Source organism: Lissotriton vulgaris, chromosome 12 (genome assembly GCF_964263255.1).
Source record: "Lissotriton vulgaris chromosome 12, aLisVul1.2, whole genome shotgun sequence".
Classification (NCBI taxonomy): Eukaryota; Metazoa; Chordata; class Amphibia; order Caudata; family Salamandridae; genus Lissotriton; species Lissotriton vulgaris.
The window spans coordinates 265,235,273-265,249,942 of record NC_141700.1 but is presented as its reverse complement, the minus strand read 5'-3'; the positions used below and the strand labels follow the sequence as shown (position 1 = coordinate 265,249,942).

The 14,670-nt window shown below is 46.5% G+C and overlaps 1 protein-coding gene across 1 annotated transcript in view; it reads left to right on the top strand.

Moving 5' to 3' along the window:
* ADGRG5 (adhesion G protein-coupled receptor G5) overlaps positions 1-14,670 on the top strand; it is a 303,433-nt gene that overhangs the window by 276,540 nt on the left and 12,223 nt on the right. The window contains exon 9 of the mRNA XM_086946433.1: positions 13,207-13,472. Within this exon, the coding sequence (XP_086802559.1) occupies positions 13,207-13,472 (266 nt within the window). The remainder of the gene's footprint in view (positions 1-13,206; positions 13,473-14,670) is intronic.

The following is a 14,670-nucleotide window of genomic DNA, read 5'->3' as shown; positions in this document are numbered from 1 at the left end:
CCAAACACAAATTACAGGTAAGATAAGCGTTTGGGGGGAGGAAGTAGAGAAGTGGAAGAAGTGGAAGAGGAAGTGGAGAAGTGTGGCTCAGGGGTTAGAGGCGGCAGACCCGGAAGCTGAGATCGGCCCTGGACCAGGGTTCAATTCCCCGCCTCGACGGGGCTTGGGCTCAATAATTCCACGGACTCGATAATTCTCGCTCTGGTGCCTACTCGACTCACGGGTTCACACTCTGCGACTCTGGGCAATAGCTTGCTTAATCTCCACAACGGCCCCTCGCGGCGGGATGCCTGGCTTTCACCTTGTGGATACCCTGCCGGGGTTATCTCACAGGGGAATACTAGGATGGGTTCCCTAAGCAAGCGCTTAGATGCCTGCGATGTGGGTGGTTTGCGCTATATAAATACCTGTACATGTACATTTACATGTACATTTATGTACATAATGGAGTATTACGAGAGACGAGAGACTGACGCTAGTACTAGTAAAGTCCTAGGACTATTGAATTCACTTACTCTGTGAGAGGCACTTAGTTTTGAAAACATTTGGGCAATTTATTACACAACTTGAATCAAGATGCCACTTAAGTGTCACCAAAACAAAGTTACTGTTAAACCCCCACCCACCAGCCTCAAAAGCAGTAAAAAAAACATGTATGCTAAGATAAAGTTTAAAGTATATTTACATCCCTGACAAAAATAATCTCCCACAAGACCCAACCCTTCCCCACTCCCTAACCCCAACGAATGTCCGTGAAAAGTCCAAAAAAGTGAAAAAACCCAACTCCCAATTCCCACCCCCCAGAAGTCTTTAAAAAAGGGGCAAGGGACAGTGTCCTCCTACTGCTGGCTGCTGCTGTTGAATTTCCGGGCCAGGTCGGAATGCTCCTTGCAGAGGGTCTCAAGCAGGGTTTTGGTGTTGAGCAGCTCCTGCTCGAGGTAGGAAACCCTCAGGGAAAGGCGGTGCATACGTTTCTTGCAACTGCTGTGGGGGGCAGCTGATTTATTTGGTCGGCGGTGGCGGGTGGCTGCGGTACCCCGGCTCCGTACCGCTGGAGACCTGTGCCGTCTGGGTGACCCAGGGAGCGCGGAGGAGGATGCAGCTGTCCCGGTAGATGTTGTGGTAGACTGCGTGTCCCCCTCCTCCTGGGCCACCAGCCACCGATATTCAGCGACAGTGGCCTCCAGCCTCCGTTGTCGGGCCCGTCTATCCAGCTCCTTCCGGGTTGGTTTGGAAGAAGCATCTATATGAAGAAAGAAAGACATAGTCTGTAACCAATGCTCTTTAAGATGAACAAAAAATGATTCAGCAGAAAGTTGTGTCACAGTAGAAGTAGCAACTTGCAAGTGCAGTACATAACTATTGTGGCCAGTATCTATCTAACCTCCCACTTCTTCACCCTTGCTCTAACATTAGTGGGAGTTTAAGGAATCAATTCTACGAGCACTATGGACTCACTCCATTAGAGTCGACTATGACAGTACACCAGTCTTATTCTTCTTCTTCTCTCTTGTTTAGCAAAATTGGTACGTTAACTTCTGCAAGCCGGCATAATGCCAGCGCAGTCAACTTGCACCCGAGGAAAACAGACGCCCGCCATGATGAGTGAGACAGACTTGCGTTACTGTACCAGTCCAGTACATACAGGTGGTGATGCTCTTACTTTTCTATTATGGGTGGCACTGAGAATACACTGTTACAAGGGCTACTGCTTAATTAATTTAAGTTTCACCCTACAGTGCCAATGAATACTAGAAAAGGAAAATGAAGAAGATAAATAATCTGATTATCTATCACTGCACATGGTATGTATTTACTTACATATGGGATGACTTTAGGTGCTTTGCTTTTTATTGAGTGAACAGTGATACATCCACACATGAATGACCGAGTTCTACTAAACTTATTAACAGAAGTAGTGAGTGGCCATCGTAATAGCCCGATATATGCTGTGCTTGCAATACAAACTACTGCTACCATGCATGGTAGTATTCGGACAAAATTACAACTTCTTTTCCTTGCCTTTCCTACACTGGGACGGACGTGCGGGTGCGGTGTTACATGCTCTTCAAAGTAACACTTAGTTCCTCCAGTGACCGTCTACTCTCTCTAGATGCACATATGCTATCTAAGAGTCAGATAGTACCATGATCCAGGCATCCATCCATTCAAACTATGGGGCAGATTAGGTTGCGGATTTCCCGCATCCTCCGGGCCGGCGGAATCCACCGCCGGCCCGGAGGATGCGGGAAATCCGCAGCGGACTGAAAAAGACCCCCCCCCCGCCAGATTAGGATGGCTGGGGGATCGTTTTTCAGTCCGCAGCTTATCCGCCGCGGTCGCCTCCCGTCCGCGGTGGAAAAGCACTAACATGGCTGGCGGTGTCTATCAGACACCGCCAGCCATATTAGGATGTCTGGAGGAACACATGCCTTTACACGGCGGCATTTCTGACGTGCAAAGGCATACGCATTTTTGTTTGGGGGCCTGTTGCGGGCCCCCAGAGGTGAAGGGGGCTGGGGGGTGCACATGTGGGTACCTATGGTACCCCCCTGCATTTGCCTGCACAAAGCGGCAGGCACCACGCGGTGCCTGCCGCTTTGTGCATGCAAATGCACAACTTACATTTTTATCATTGCGGCGGGTGCTGCTTCAAGCAGCACCCGCCGCAATGATAAAAATACAGGATGTGACCGCCAGGGTGGCGGTCACATCCTAATTACCACGGAGGGACCGCCACTGCCCCTGCGGACGGTCCCTCCTACTCTCTGGTGGTTGACGAACTCAGGTCCGTCCGCCATCATAATAGGCCTAAATGTCAATCATTCTTCTTCATGTCTCTCATCGGACAAACCTTACGTTTTCTCACGGGGAGCAGCACACTATGCAGTCTGCAATCTCAATAAGTAAGGAATATAAGAGCTTACCACTGCCCGCCACTACCGTGGCAACCCGCACAGCAGTTTGGTCCAGCACTTGCACCGCCTCCTCCCCAGAGCTTCCCTCCACCTCCGCGCTGGGCCCAGCACCAGATGTTCCACCTACAAAGTACATTTAAGAATGTTAGATGTCATAGACATACACCACTCAGTAGTATTTTGTCTAGGAATGAAGAAATGTGAATACAGAAACCTTAACCAATCTACTAATTTGTGACTGTCTACTCTAAAGTAAAAATGTCCCTTTTTCCAGGGAAGGGTATTGTCTTGCAGCATTATTTGGCACAACTGATGAATGCTTGGTTTTTAACACGCACCATTTTCCTCATAACAGACAGAAGCTTCACTTCTAAGAAGAAATCATTAGGACGAAGGGACCAATGATTCCGCACCAAAAAGAAAAATGAAAGTTCAAACCAGGTGAGGGCTCGGCTCGCCCACAATAAATGTGTGAAATAAAAAATGATTATAAGCACTTTTCCATTTTTAATCAACCGTTTATGTTTTATGACAAGCTTGATTTTAATAAATATTTTGAATTTTAATAAAGCTTTAAAACTTAAATAGACTCTGTGGTTTTTGGTCATGAGTGAATGAGCAAAAGGTTTTGCAATTTGCAAGCATGAGTCCGTGCCTCTGACACTTCTGGACTCTGACTACGTACTCTTGTCCTGCGTTGGATAATCATCATTGGGGATCAATCATCGATGAATTCGGGAGCTAAATTACTCTGCCACACTATCTAGTCAGTAAGGAGATTGGGGGTTCTTCAAAGTCTGATATCACTGAGGTATGTGGAAAGTCTACCTGCGCCTATTATAATTGATAAACAATGCACTATTTAGTGTCCACAGTTCTGTTTGTGCAGATTTGTCCCTGCAGTAGTAGAATGGATTGTCCTCCTATCCAAACCAAAAGTAAAGTAGTATCTTATTCTTTCTTGGTGGTCATTCACCTTTTTATTGTTGGCAATTGTCAAAGCATAAACATTTAGAAGACTTGAAAAGACATTATGGACAATCCCAGAGGACTGCACTCAGTGCATAGAGCTATTGCTGACTAGAATGGGAGTCCAATGGAATTGCCAAATTTTCAATCTTACTTAGCTACACAGACAGACTAATAAAAATAATCTAGTAATACCACATGGAGTCATAGTCGAGGCAGGATAAGAATTTAGATACAGTCTACAAGAAGATCAAAGACGATTTAGAAAAAATCGAATGAGGAACGCTAGGAAAAAATAGGTACTCTATACTAAAATTAAAACTTACCGGGGCCAGCAAAGGAGCCCTCGCCTGACCGATCCTGTTCAGCAGCAGCAGCAGCCTCCTCCAATGCCCTCTTGCCCCTGGGGGGAGCTGATGTACAACATGAAAGAAAGAAAGACCAGAAAACATGGATGGTATTTGTCAACCAAATCAAACATTTCAAAAGAACAATAACAAAATATTTTGGCAAAATAGCAAATAGACAACTATTCCACGGGATATATTGACCGATCTCATGTGGTCTACTACGTTATTAGTATTGCTTGATTTGCGGACCGTCGACTTGGAAAGTTCTTATGTAACTCACTAAACAAACTACTAAAAAGGTTCGCCTAGGACTGGCAGGCAGCAGTCCGCAGCACGCGAAGTGACAGACAAAGTCCATCGTGATTGCAGATCAGCGACAATACTAAAAAGTTTCCTACTACATTAACCAGTCATTAAAATACTCAAACTATCAATCCACCACCACTATCTCTTCTTATCGCCATGTGTACAAAGGAAGGACTGGACTTGAGTCTGTAGGGGCTGATTTAGAAGCCCTTGCAGCTCTTTTGCTCCATTGTTGCGTGACTTTTGTGACGCAGCGGCAGAACAAAAGAGGCGCCATGGTGCAGCGTATATTAACAACGTGACGCATATGTGAGATGCATCATGTTGTAAAGCCCTGCGCCATCAGGGGGCGTTCCGGTGCAAGGGAGGGCGTTCCTGCGCAGGAACGCATCCTAAAAGTGGCTGAGGGAAATCTACAAGATTTCAATCAGTCACTTTGAGGACAATGATGCGTGACTCAAACCCTGCGCCTGCTTGAAGCAGACGTACGGCTTGACGCAGCATTGGGGAGATAGGGCACCCCAGAGCATTGCTGGAGCTGCGCCATCGTTGCGACACAACTCCAGCAATGCGCCGCCTTTACGGCACAGATGCGTAACGCTTTGGTGACGTTTTGGGCCCATGGTGCGCCGCATTGTAAATACGGCGCACCATGGGTGGTGGTGGCGTGGCGCACAATTACTGGCACATCCCTGCTACTTTGCAGGGATGCGCCGGTAATTAAAAATCTGACCCTTAGTGTCTAGCATTACGCAGTTCTTTAAACTACACTCATACATAATTTCACAGGCCAATGAAATGAACACAAAATCGAAAACAAATAAGCCTAGTAGCAACGCTACTGAGTAGGAGAGCAGTGCACCTGAAATGCACAGAAGATTTTGAAATATAATTTACCTACAATGCAATCAGCAGCATTAATGCTCTTGGTAAAAAAACAAAAATTTTCAATATAATAACACACAGAGCAGGAGAAAACAGAGTAGTAAAGAAATAGCTACTACTACTCACCAAGCCCGGGGATCTCAAGGCCGAGCAGGTCGAGCAGATCGCGTTCCTGGTCCAGGAAATCCGTCCAACGGTGGGTGGCCTGGTTGTAAGTGCGCCGGACCCGAGAGTGTTGGTACATGGCCCGGCACACCTTCTCCCACCGCTTCCGGCGCTCCTGGATCCCGTACCCGCTAGCAATCTTGCCGCCTGCCATGATGGTCCTGGGGAGGCGGCGCTGAACATAAAAAATTAGTGCGGCCACCTCCTCTGCGCTGAAGATCTCCCAGGGTGCGACCTGCTCCCCCCTCAAACGCCCGCACGGGAGCCGGGCACGGGGTGCGGGACCCTTACCCTTCTCAGGGTGCTTCCCGGCTCCCTTTACCATGGTCTGGGCAGCAAGGAAGCTAAATAATAAAGAAGAAATAGAATAGGGAAGAAGAAAAGAAAAGAGTTTAAAAAAGTAGTTTAAAATTAACTAAAAGTAGCAGAAAACACAAAAATATAGAGCTAGAAAAATAGAGGGATAGATAATAAGTAAAATAGATCAAAAAAACTTCAAACAAACAAAGGATGGCAGAGATTCAGAGAGGATACAAAAAGCATGCCCAGAACCATAGCAATGAATGAGAAACAAGATGGCCGCGCCCGTTCACGACCGCGTGGGTAAGTTCGCGCGAGATTTTCCTTGCGATCACACGCGAAATTGTACTAGTGAGCCGCACACTTTGCGAGATTACACATCGCGCCCTGAAATGGAAATACATCATGCAAACAAGATGGCCGCGCCCATGAACGACCGTGAGGGTAACTTCGCGCCGTTGCGCTACAAGCGACTCGCTAAAACGCACAAAACCTTGCGAACTAACACGCCTCAAAAAAACAAATCGCATATTTGCACGAATTCGCGGCTTCCGAATTCGATCTCGCGCAAGTTCACGCCCCACGAATCCCGCGAAATTGCAGAAAAACGAGTTTTGCAAAACTGAAAGCACTCAGCAGGTGCAAAAGTTCAAACTCATCACTAGTAACCATTCCCTGTAGTGCTTCCTGAGGGGCCCCTCCAGAGTTCAGTTGCTAGTTGCAACTATTCTATGACCCTACTCTGATCCTCACAGCAGGCTCATAGAATAGCTACAAGTAGGCCACAAAGGTCCTGGAAAAAAAATTGCACTGCAACAGAAAGCAAATTACAGATAAGGAAGCAGGTGCCAGACTGGAATTTTAAAACAGTGACACATTAATAAATCAACCCCAAATTAATTCATGTCAGTTGAAGCAGGGCAGGTGTGCTTTCTTTTCCCCCCATAATGTACAGTGATGAACCTGAGGGTGGCATTGATGTACCAGAGGGTGGCATGGGTGAAACAGAGGATGGCAGTGGTGAAACAGAGGGTGCTGTGAACCTAGAACCAACATAGTCACGACCGTTGCGAGGCGACAAGTAAGTTCCCACTTGCGAACTGGTACAAAACCCTCGCGAACTGGCAGAAACCCTTGCAAACACAAAAAAAACAAAATCCGCAAGTTTGCGAGAATTCGCCGATTTTGCGGATTGCGAGTTCGCAAATACGCAAATTCGCGAACGCCAGATTCGCAAAATTCGCCCATGCTTAGTCCCACGTCATGGGAGAAGTTCTGCGCTCTTGACGTGCGATGCTGCTTTGGTGGCCCCTCCTCCTGGGGGTCACGGCAGGTCACGGTAGGCAGGGACCGCAAATCCCACAGTGGCCGAATTCCCCCAGGCATCTCGCATCACTGGAGCAGTCCTGCACTCAAGAAGTGCAACGCAGCGTTGGCCCTGCCTCCTGGAGGTCACCGCAGGTCACAGCAGGAAGGGACAGCAAGTTCCACAGGGGCCAAATTCCCCTGGGCATCTTGCGTTGCGGGAGCAGTCCTGTGCTCTTGAAGCGTGACGCGGCATTGGTGGCCCTTCCTCCTATAGGTCACAGCAGGTAGAGATATCAAGTCCCACAGTAGCCAAATTCTCCTGGGTGTCTCACGTCACAGGAGCAGTCCTGTGCTCTTGAAGCATGAAGTGGCATTGGTAGTCCCTCCTCCTAGAGGTCACGGCATGTCACTGCAGGCAATGACAGCAAATCCCACAAATGTAGAAGTCCCCTGGGCATCCCACGTCACAGGAGCAGTGTTGCCCTCTTGAAGCGTGACGTGGCGTTGGTGGCCCCTCCTCCTGAAGGTCACGGCAGGTCATGGCAGGCAGGGACAGCAATTTGTACAGTGGGCTAATCCCCTTGGACCCTACAGCATTGTCTACAGCATCACCCACAGTGGTCCGGAAGAGGTCATCGAGTAGCGCCTCTAACTGTAGTTGCCATGTTGGCACTGCCATTCGGTGATGTCTCTGTGTGAGTGTTAAAAGAAGAGGATTATGGTCAGAAACAGTGCAACACAGATACTTGGTGTTGGAGACTAAGGGTATTAAATCAAGGGGGCCCAGAAACCTGTTCATTAGAGTGTAGAACCCGTAGACACTAGAATAAGAGAATACTCTTGGGCCTCTGGATGGGACTCCCTCCATAAGTCTGTGAGTTCCCACTGTGCCGTCCATCTCCTAGAGCCCTGTGTCAGTGGTCCACTGGGGCCCAATGGGAGGGGGCAAGGAGCGGTCCAGTACCCCGTTCAGGACCAGATTAGATTACCCCCCCCCCATAATCTATGCATGTTAACTGTCCTGAGAAGGTGTGGGGACATGGTGTCCCGGAATGATAACTGTTTGATATTAGGGATGCATATACTTGCAAGGGAAAAGGACCTCCCATCAAAGGTAGCATCCAGTATGACATAATGGCGCTCTGGTTCTATGTTTGTTCCTTATATCACTAGTGGGACCTCCAGCGCCAGCCATATCAATGTGCTCCATGTGTAAGCCGAATGGCCAGTGCCATATATTTGTCCAGACCAGAGTTTCGCCTGTTTGTTGATCTCTGAAACCAGCATGTGCCTCTACTGTACAAAAGCCACATGCACCTTGTGTCTCTGGAGAAAGGAGTAAACATTGTGGCACTTCAGTGGGGAGCCTAGGCCTCTAACTTTCCACAATAGGAAATTTCATTTGTTTATTGGTTACTATTGGATGCGGCGAGCAATGATGTAGCAACATGCAGGGGAGAAACATAAAAGGTTGCAAGGTGTGTCTGTGAAGTACATAGTGCTGAAGTTGTATCAGAAAAATGTCATTCTAAATGCAAGCAATTTTCCCTCCTCTCCTCTCCAGTCAAGTTATAACACACCTCTCCAGTAAAACCATTGTAAACAGAACCAAATGAACAAAACCAAATTGAACAGAAACTCTATTATTTGCATAGTTGCTGACTGTCATTGATGGGATGTGTTAGAACAAAACCCAGTGAGAGAGCAGTCCCCCACCACCTTTTGAAGGAGGGTTGCATCCCAGGTGCATAGTCAATCATGTCTCCAGGAACTCAGTAGCTCAGTAAACACTCTTGTGGGAGGCATAAGAGGATCAAATTAAGACATCGACAGTCCGAGGGTAACATGGGGACCCCTCAATGGGGATAACTTCCCCTCCTCTGATGTCGCATCAGTGTCCCCCTTCGCTGATTCTGCATCACTGGTTCCCAAGGAGAGGGAAGGCTCTTTGAAAGCTCGAATATCAGAGACCAAATTTGCCCGCTTCTCCGCAGCACATCCTCTCGATGAGGTCACCTAAGGAGGGTATCGCTATTTCCTCCCTTGCCTCCGTTCAAGTGGCACCTCAGGATTAACCCTCTGCACATGTGAGATGTGTTCTTGGCTTTCCAGACAGGACCACACTTTCTCCGGAGTGTTAAAGAAAACGTTTTTTTGTTTGATGTGACTCGTAACTTGGCCTGGTAGAGCAGTCCATATGTGAATCCCAGATCTCCACTCGTTTTGCACTTGGGCTGTGTAGTTTGGGCAGGGATGGATTTTATCCTCCTCAAGTTCCCAGGTGCCCTGTGAATGTGCCTGCTGTAATATGTCATCTCTCTCTCTATAATTGAGACATCTGGCCACCATTGGCCTTGGGTGGCCCCCGGCGGCGACAACAAGGATGGAACCCTGTGTGGCCCTGTCGATCGTGAAGAACTGGTTCTGCGTGTTAGGGAGCACCACCCTCAAAAGCCAATCCTCAAAAAAAATTCCACCAACCGACCTCTATGCATTCTAGCAGCCCAACAATCCTAATATTATTGTGACAGGATCGTCCCTCTGCATCTTCTGCCCAATCCTTTAGCAAGCGCAAGTCCCTGTACATATCATCCATCTGTCTCTTCAGAGAGGAAACTGTGGGTTGCACTGATGCGATAGAAGACTCGTTCTCCTCCACTCCCCCTACCAATTTTCAATGATCCGAGCTTAGTAGCCCCACATCTATCGTTTTGACGTCTATTTTTTCTTCCAACGTGCATACATACAAAAACTAGACGTCTTCATGTATCCTGCCAACTGCATTATTACTAATGGTCCTTGGGTGCAAGAGATATGTTAAATAACTTGTTGATTTGCTTGAAAGAAAGAGGGGGGAGTGTGTATGTGTGTGTATGCATGTGTTTGTGTGGTGTGGGTAGGTGTCTGCGCACACACAGTTGGAGGGAGAGATGTGATGAGGTGCCCTTTGGCATTTTCAATTAAGGCACAAAGACTTTACGATTGATCTTGGTGAAAACTGTGGAATAAATATAAAGAAATACAGAAAATAACTAAACTTGTTTGCTGTGGTTGTCCCTTTAATATATACTTCATTGTATTTATTGCTTATTGAGCGCATCTGTCACCCAAAGGGTATCCTGGCGCTGAGACCTAACCGTGCATCTATTAAAACAGCTACATTACTCTGGGAAACAGGTAAGTTTTAAGGCTCTTTTTAAAAGTGAGCAGATCAGGGCAGCTCCTTAATGCCAGGGGGAGAGTGTTCCACAGCGTGGCAGCCGCAAAACTAAAAGCACGACCACCCATTCTCGTTCTATTAATTTTAGGGACTTTTGCCAAGAACGCCGAAGATGATCTTAAAGGTCTGGCTGCCTGATACCAGAGGAAGAGAGTCTGAAGAGGTATTGGTCCCAGTCCATGCAGGGCCCTAAAAACAAGGCAGAGAGCCTTAAACGCAATTCTCTGCTGGACTGGGAGCCAGTGCAAATCGGCCAAAGCTGCCGATGAAGAGGCGGACCGTGGTCGAGACAAGGCCAGTTTAGCGGCCATATTCTGTATCCTTTGGAGCTTTAGGACCAGAATCTTCGGGGCACCCAGAAGTAGTGCGTTGCAGTAGTCAATCCTACTGAGAATGGAACTACGCACTACCTCAGCTCTGGAGCCCCGTGGAAGAAGTGGCAAGATTTTCCGTAGAGCACGGAGCAGACCCATACATGTTGCTGCCGTTTTGTTTACGGAGGCATCAAGCTGTAAATTGGGTTCGAATAGAACTCCCAGGTTGCGAGCTGACTCTGCCGCCTCCACCGATCCCGGGATGGACACTGGCCAGAAATCTGCCGGTAGTGTACGGGGAGTTCGGTCCAAGGAGCAGTGGAGTACCTCCGTTTTTGACCCGTTGAATTGCAACGCATTGGCTCGCAGCCATGCTGCTGTGGCTGCCATACAACGGTGAAAGACATCCCTTGAAATAGTCTCTGAACCCTCAAATGAAAAAATCAACTGAGTGTCATCGGCATAGTTGACAACAGATATGCCGAATGACTTTATCAGTGCTATCAAGGGACGGAGATATATATTAAATAGGATCGGACTAATTGCCGATCCTTGAGGGACTCCCTGTTTCACCCGCCTAGTGGCTGATCGAAAAGGTGGTAATGCCACGGCTTGTTGTCGGTTATCCAAATAGGACGTGAGCCAGTCTAGGGCCAGGCCGCACACTCCCGCACTCCGAAGACGGCCAAGTAGGACTTCATGGTCCACCGTGTCGAACGCGGCCGACATGTCAAGTAGCACCAAGAATGCAGACTTGCCCTTGTCGACTCGCGCTCGCAGATCATCCAACACGGTGACCAAGGCCGTCTCGGTGCCGTGCGCTGGCCTAAAGCCAAATTGTGCAGCATCCAGACACAGATTTGTTTCTAGGAAGTTGGATAAGGCTCTTATCCAGCTTGAAACCCACTAACAACTTCCTCATTGTTAGTGGGTTTCAAGCAAGACTTCAACATCCATGCTTTGGTGCCGAATAGGCAGTTGTTTCAGACGTTTGATGTCATTGCCAGCCCTTTAAGCAAAGCTGTGGATCATCTGTGTATTGATGGATCTTGTGTGTGAGGAGTTCCAAAGGGGATCCGTATAGAGAATGAAGATTACGTGTGACTAGAATGAGCTTTGGGGTATGCCACAGTAATTGGAATATATTCAGACCTTTAAGAGTTCATCTGAACAAGTTGGAATGTGTTGTTCAGAAAGAACGAAAACCATTGCAGAATGAGGCTGTCAAAACCCAATCTTCCAGAGTGGTTGACCAGATTGAATACTACCAAAAGTTTGAAAAGGATGGAAAGGCTCCTTTGTCAGTGATCTGGAAGGCATAGTCTCTCATCTGCATGGTTGCTTAGGTTTTTATTATGTCCTGAAACATGGGGACAACAGCTTTCTCTATGATCTACTCCAGGAACAGAAGATGTGTGATTTGAAGGTTGGCCTTCTTCAGCGATGTGAGGATCTATGCACTTTTAGGTGAGTCATAGAAGATGCCTTGAATTAGCGAGGCATTGCTTATGTTGAGCAGAGGTCTGTGTACTTTAGTAGTGAATGAATTTCACTACGGAGATGGGCAATGATAAATTTGTTAAGGGATTTGTGAAGCACTTAGAATATCCATGGGAGGTTGAAACGCTCCTTGGTAGATGATGTGATCACCTGATCCTTGTAGGTAACAGTCAGGGACTTGTGCTTCCTCTTGAGAGCTCTGGACAGTCCTAAATAGATATGCTCTTTCATCATTCCTGCATTTGGCCATTCTGAATCCTAGCCTATGCTTCATTTTGAGCTTGCTTACTTGCAATTCAGATGTAAGCATTTAGCCAGTGTGTTTTTGCTGTGACTACTCACTGAACGTTTGTATGTTGTGTGCGGAATCTATCATTAATCTCCCTTGAGCATTACTCCCATTTGAGAGTGTATTCAACAAATGGGGATAGGCAGGTGACTTGTCGTGGCCAGCAGAATACATGCAAATATCAGCTGTACTATTCAGTAGAAGATAGATTTTCTTCTAGTCTTTCTTATCACTAAAATGGGGTAAATACTGCTTTTTATAATTAATGTATGATGGTGATAAGGGTAAACATCGTTTACCATGAAAACATTTCCAAGCAGGGAATTACAATGCGGTCGTTACAATGAGCGCGTTGCAACCACGCATACCATTACTCTGCAAGTCAGTACAACGACTTGCGGAGGGTGCAGAAGGTGTTGAATTTAAAATCCAACAACTACCTTACAGTTGCACATACTGGAGTTGGAATAGTAAATTATGCTATTCCAACATTCAGGGCCCCCTCTCCGGAAGTCGTTTTTACGACTTGCGGGGTAATGGTATGTGTGGTTATAACTCTGTCATTGTAATTCCCTATGGGGGAAAAAGCATGCGTTAAAAATTAGTATATTCGGTGAGAAGTATTTGGGCAGTCATACTATCAAATGTCACATAATGATCACTCCATATTTCTCTCTCACAGGTGCTGGGTTGTATCTCGGGAATTACACTATGGCCTGAACCTGGCCTATGCTGGAGTTATCCTCATCTTCAACACAGTCATCCTCATCATAGTGGCAAAGAAGATACGGAATCTGCAGGCTGAGAAGGGGCGAGCATATCGAGATGCGTTGACTGTGTTGGGGCTCGGCTGTCTGTTGGGCACCACCTGGGGTTTGGCCCTCTTCTCCTTTGGAGCCCTTTTGGTACCTCAAATCTATGCCTTTAGCATCCTCAACTCGCTGCAAGGTTTGTAATATTTCTACATAGGAGTCTTACCTAAAAAAAGAGTGCCATCAATCATTCTTAGGTTGTTCCTTTAACATGTGGCCAAATGTGCAAATTGCTGTGATTTTTCCTTGAGAACTAATGAACCAAGTTACCTTATAAAAATATAAAGAACTTAGGTTGAGTGAAGCAAATTTGATTACTAGGTGCTCTTTGCACCATAAGAGCAGCAGGGACCTAGGGTACTTACTTATGGGGTCCCAGGTATATTGCTCCGCTTTGTTTTACCCCAAAAAGAAAACATTATGTTGAGATAACTCCCCAGGAATACAGTACAGGGATTTCAGGTTAGTGTTCTAAACTGGGGGCTTATGGGGGGGCACATTCCAACTCCAGTATTAAAAACATATGAATTTAAAAACAGCAAATAATCAAGTTCCTTTTAAATGTCCAAACTTTTTCTCGCTTTCATTGAACATTTTAAAAATCCTGCCACAAAATGGATACATTCAGGTTTTAACAATAATAAGTAGTAAAGTGCAGGGCGGACTTGTCTGAAGTTCAGCTTTTTTAAAAGGGGGTTTAAATAAAAGTTCCTTGGGGTTTCGTAATATTTACAAAAGAACACAAAGTGCAGCAAGTCCTGTGGAGACATATTCTCGCAGCCACAGGAAGCTAGCACTTTGCCCCTGTAACTCCCTCTTGGAACAGCTAATAAAAGGTGGAAGTAGTCCATTCTGAACCTTATTAACAAGAAACGCTCATATGAGAGCATCGGCCATTGAAGATATGGTTCCAGCTCAAGTGACGTCCTAAATATTATATGTTTGCGTACACTCTTCTTTGTAAGTTCTCTCTCCTCTCTTTCCATTTTTCTGCGTGACATGAAAGAACTCTTTACCAGGATCACATCTTCCTTGGAGATACTATCAGGATTTAAGAATAGATCTAAACATCCCAACTCTTTAAAACTTTCCATTAGATATTTAAACCAAGGGATGTGTATCATGTGGTCTATCCTCAAAGACTCTTTTAAAATGTTATGTGCGAGGGTAAGATGTTCATTTAGCCAACATTTAAGCTAGAATATTAGAGGACGTATGGCCAATGTATCGCTGATATAGGCGGTACCAGTTTCTTCATGAACCGAAAAGTTTGCAGTCCCTTGTGGGACACACAGCAACTGCTTAAAACATTATTTTTGGTTACCTGCAGCCCC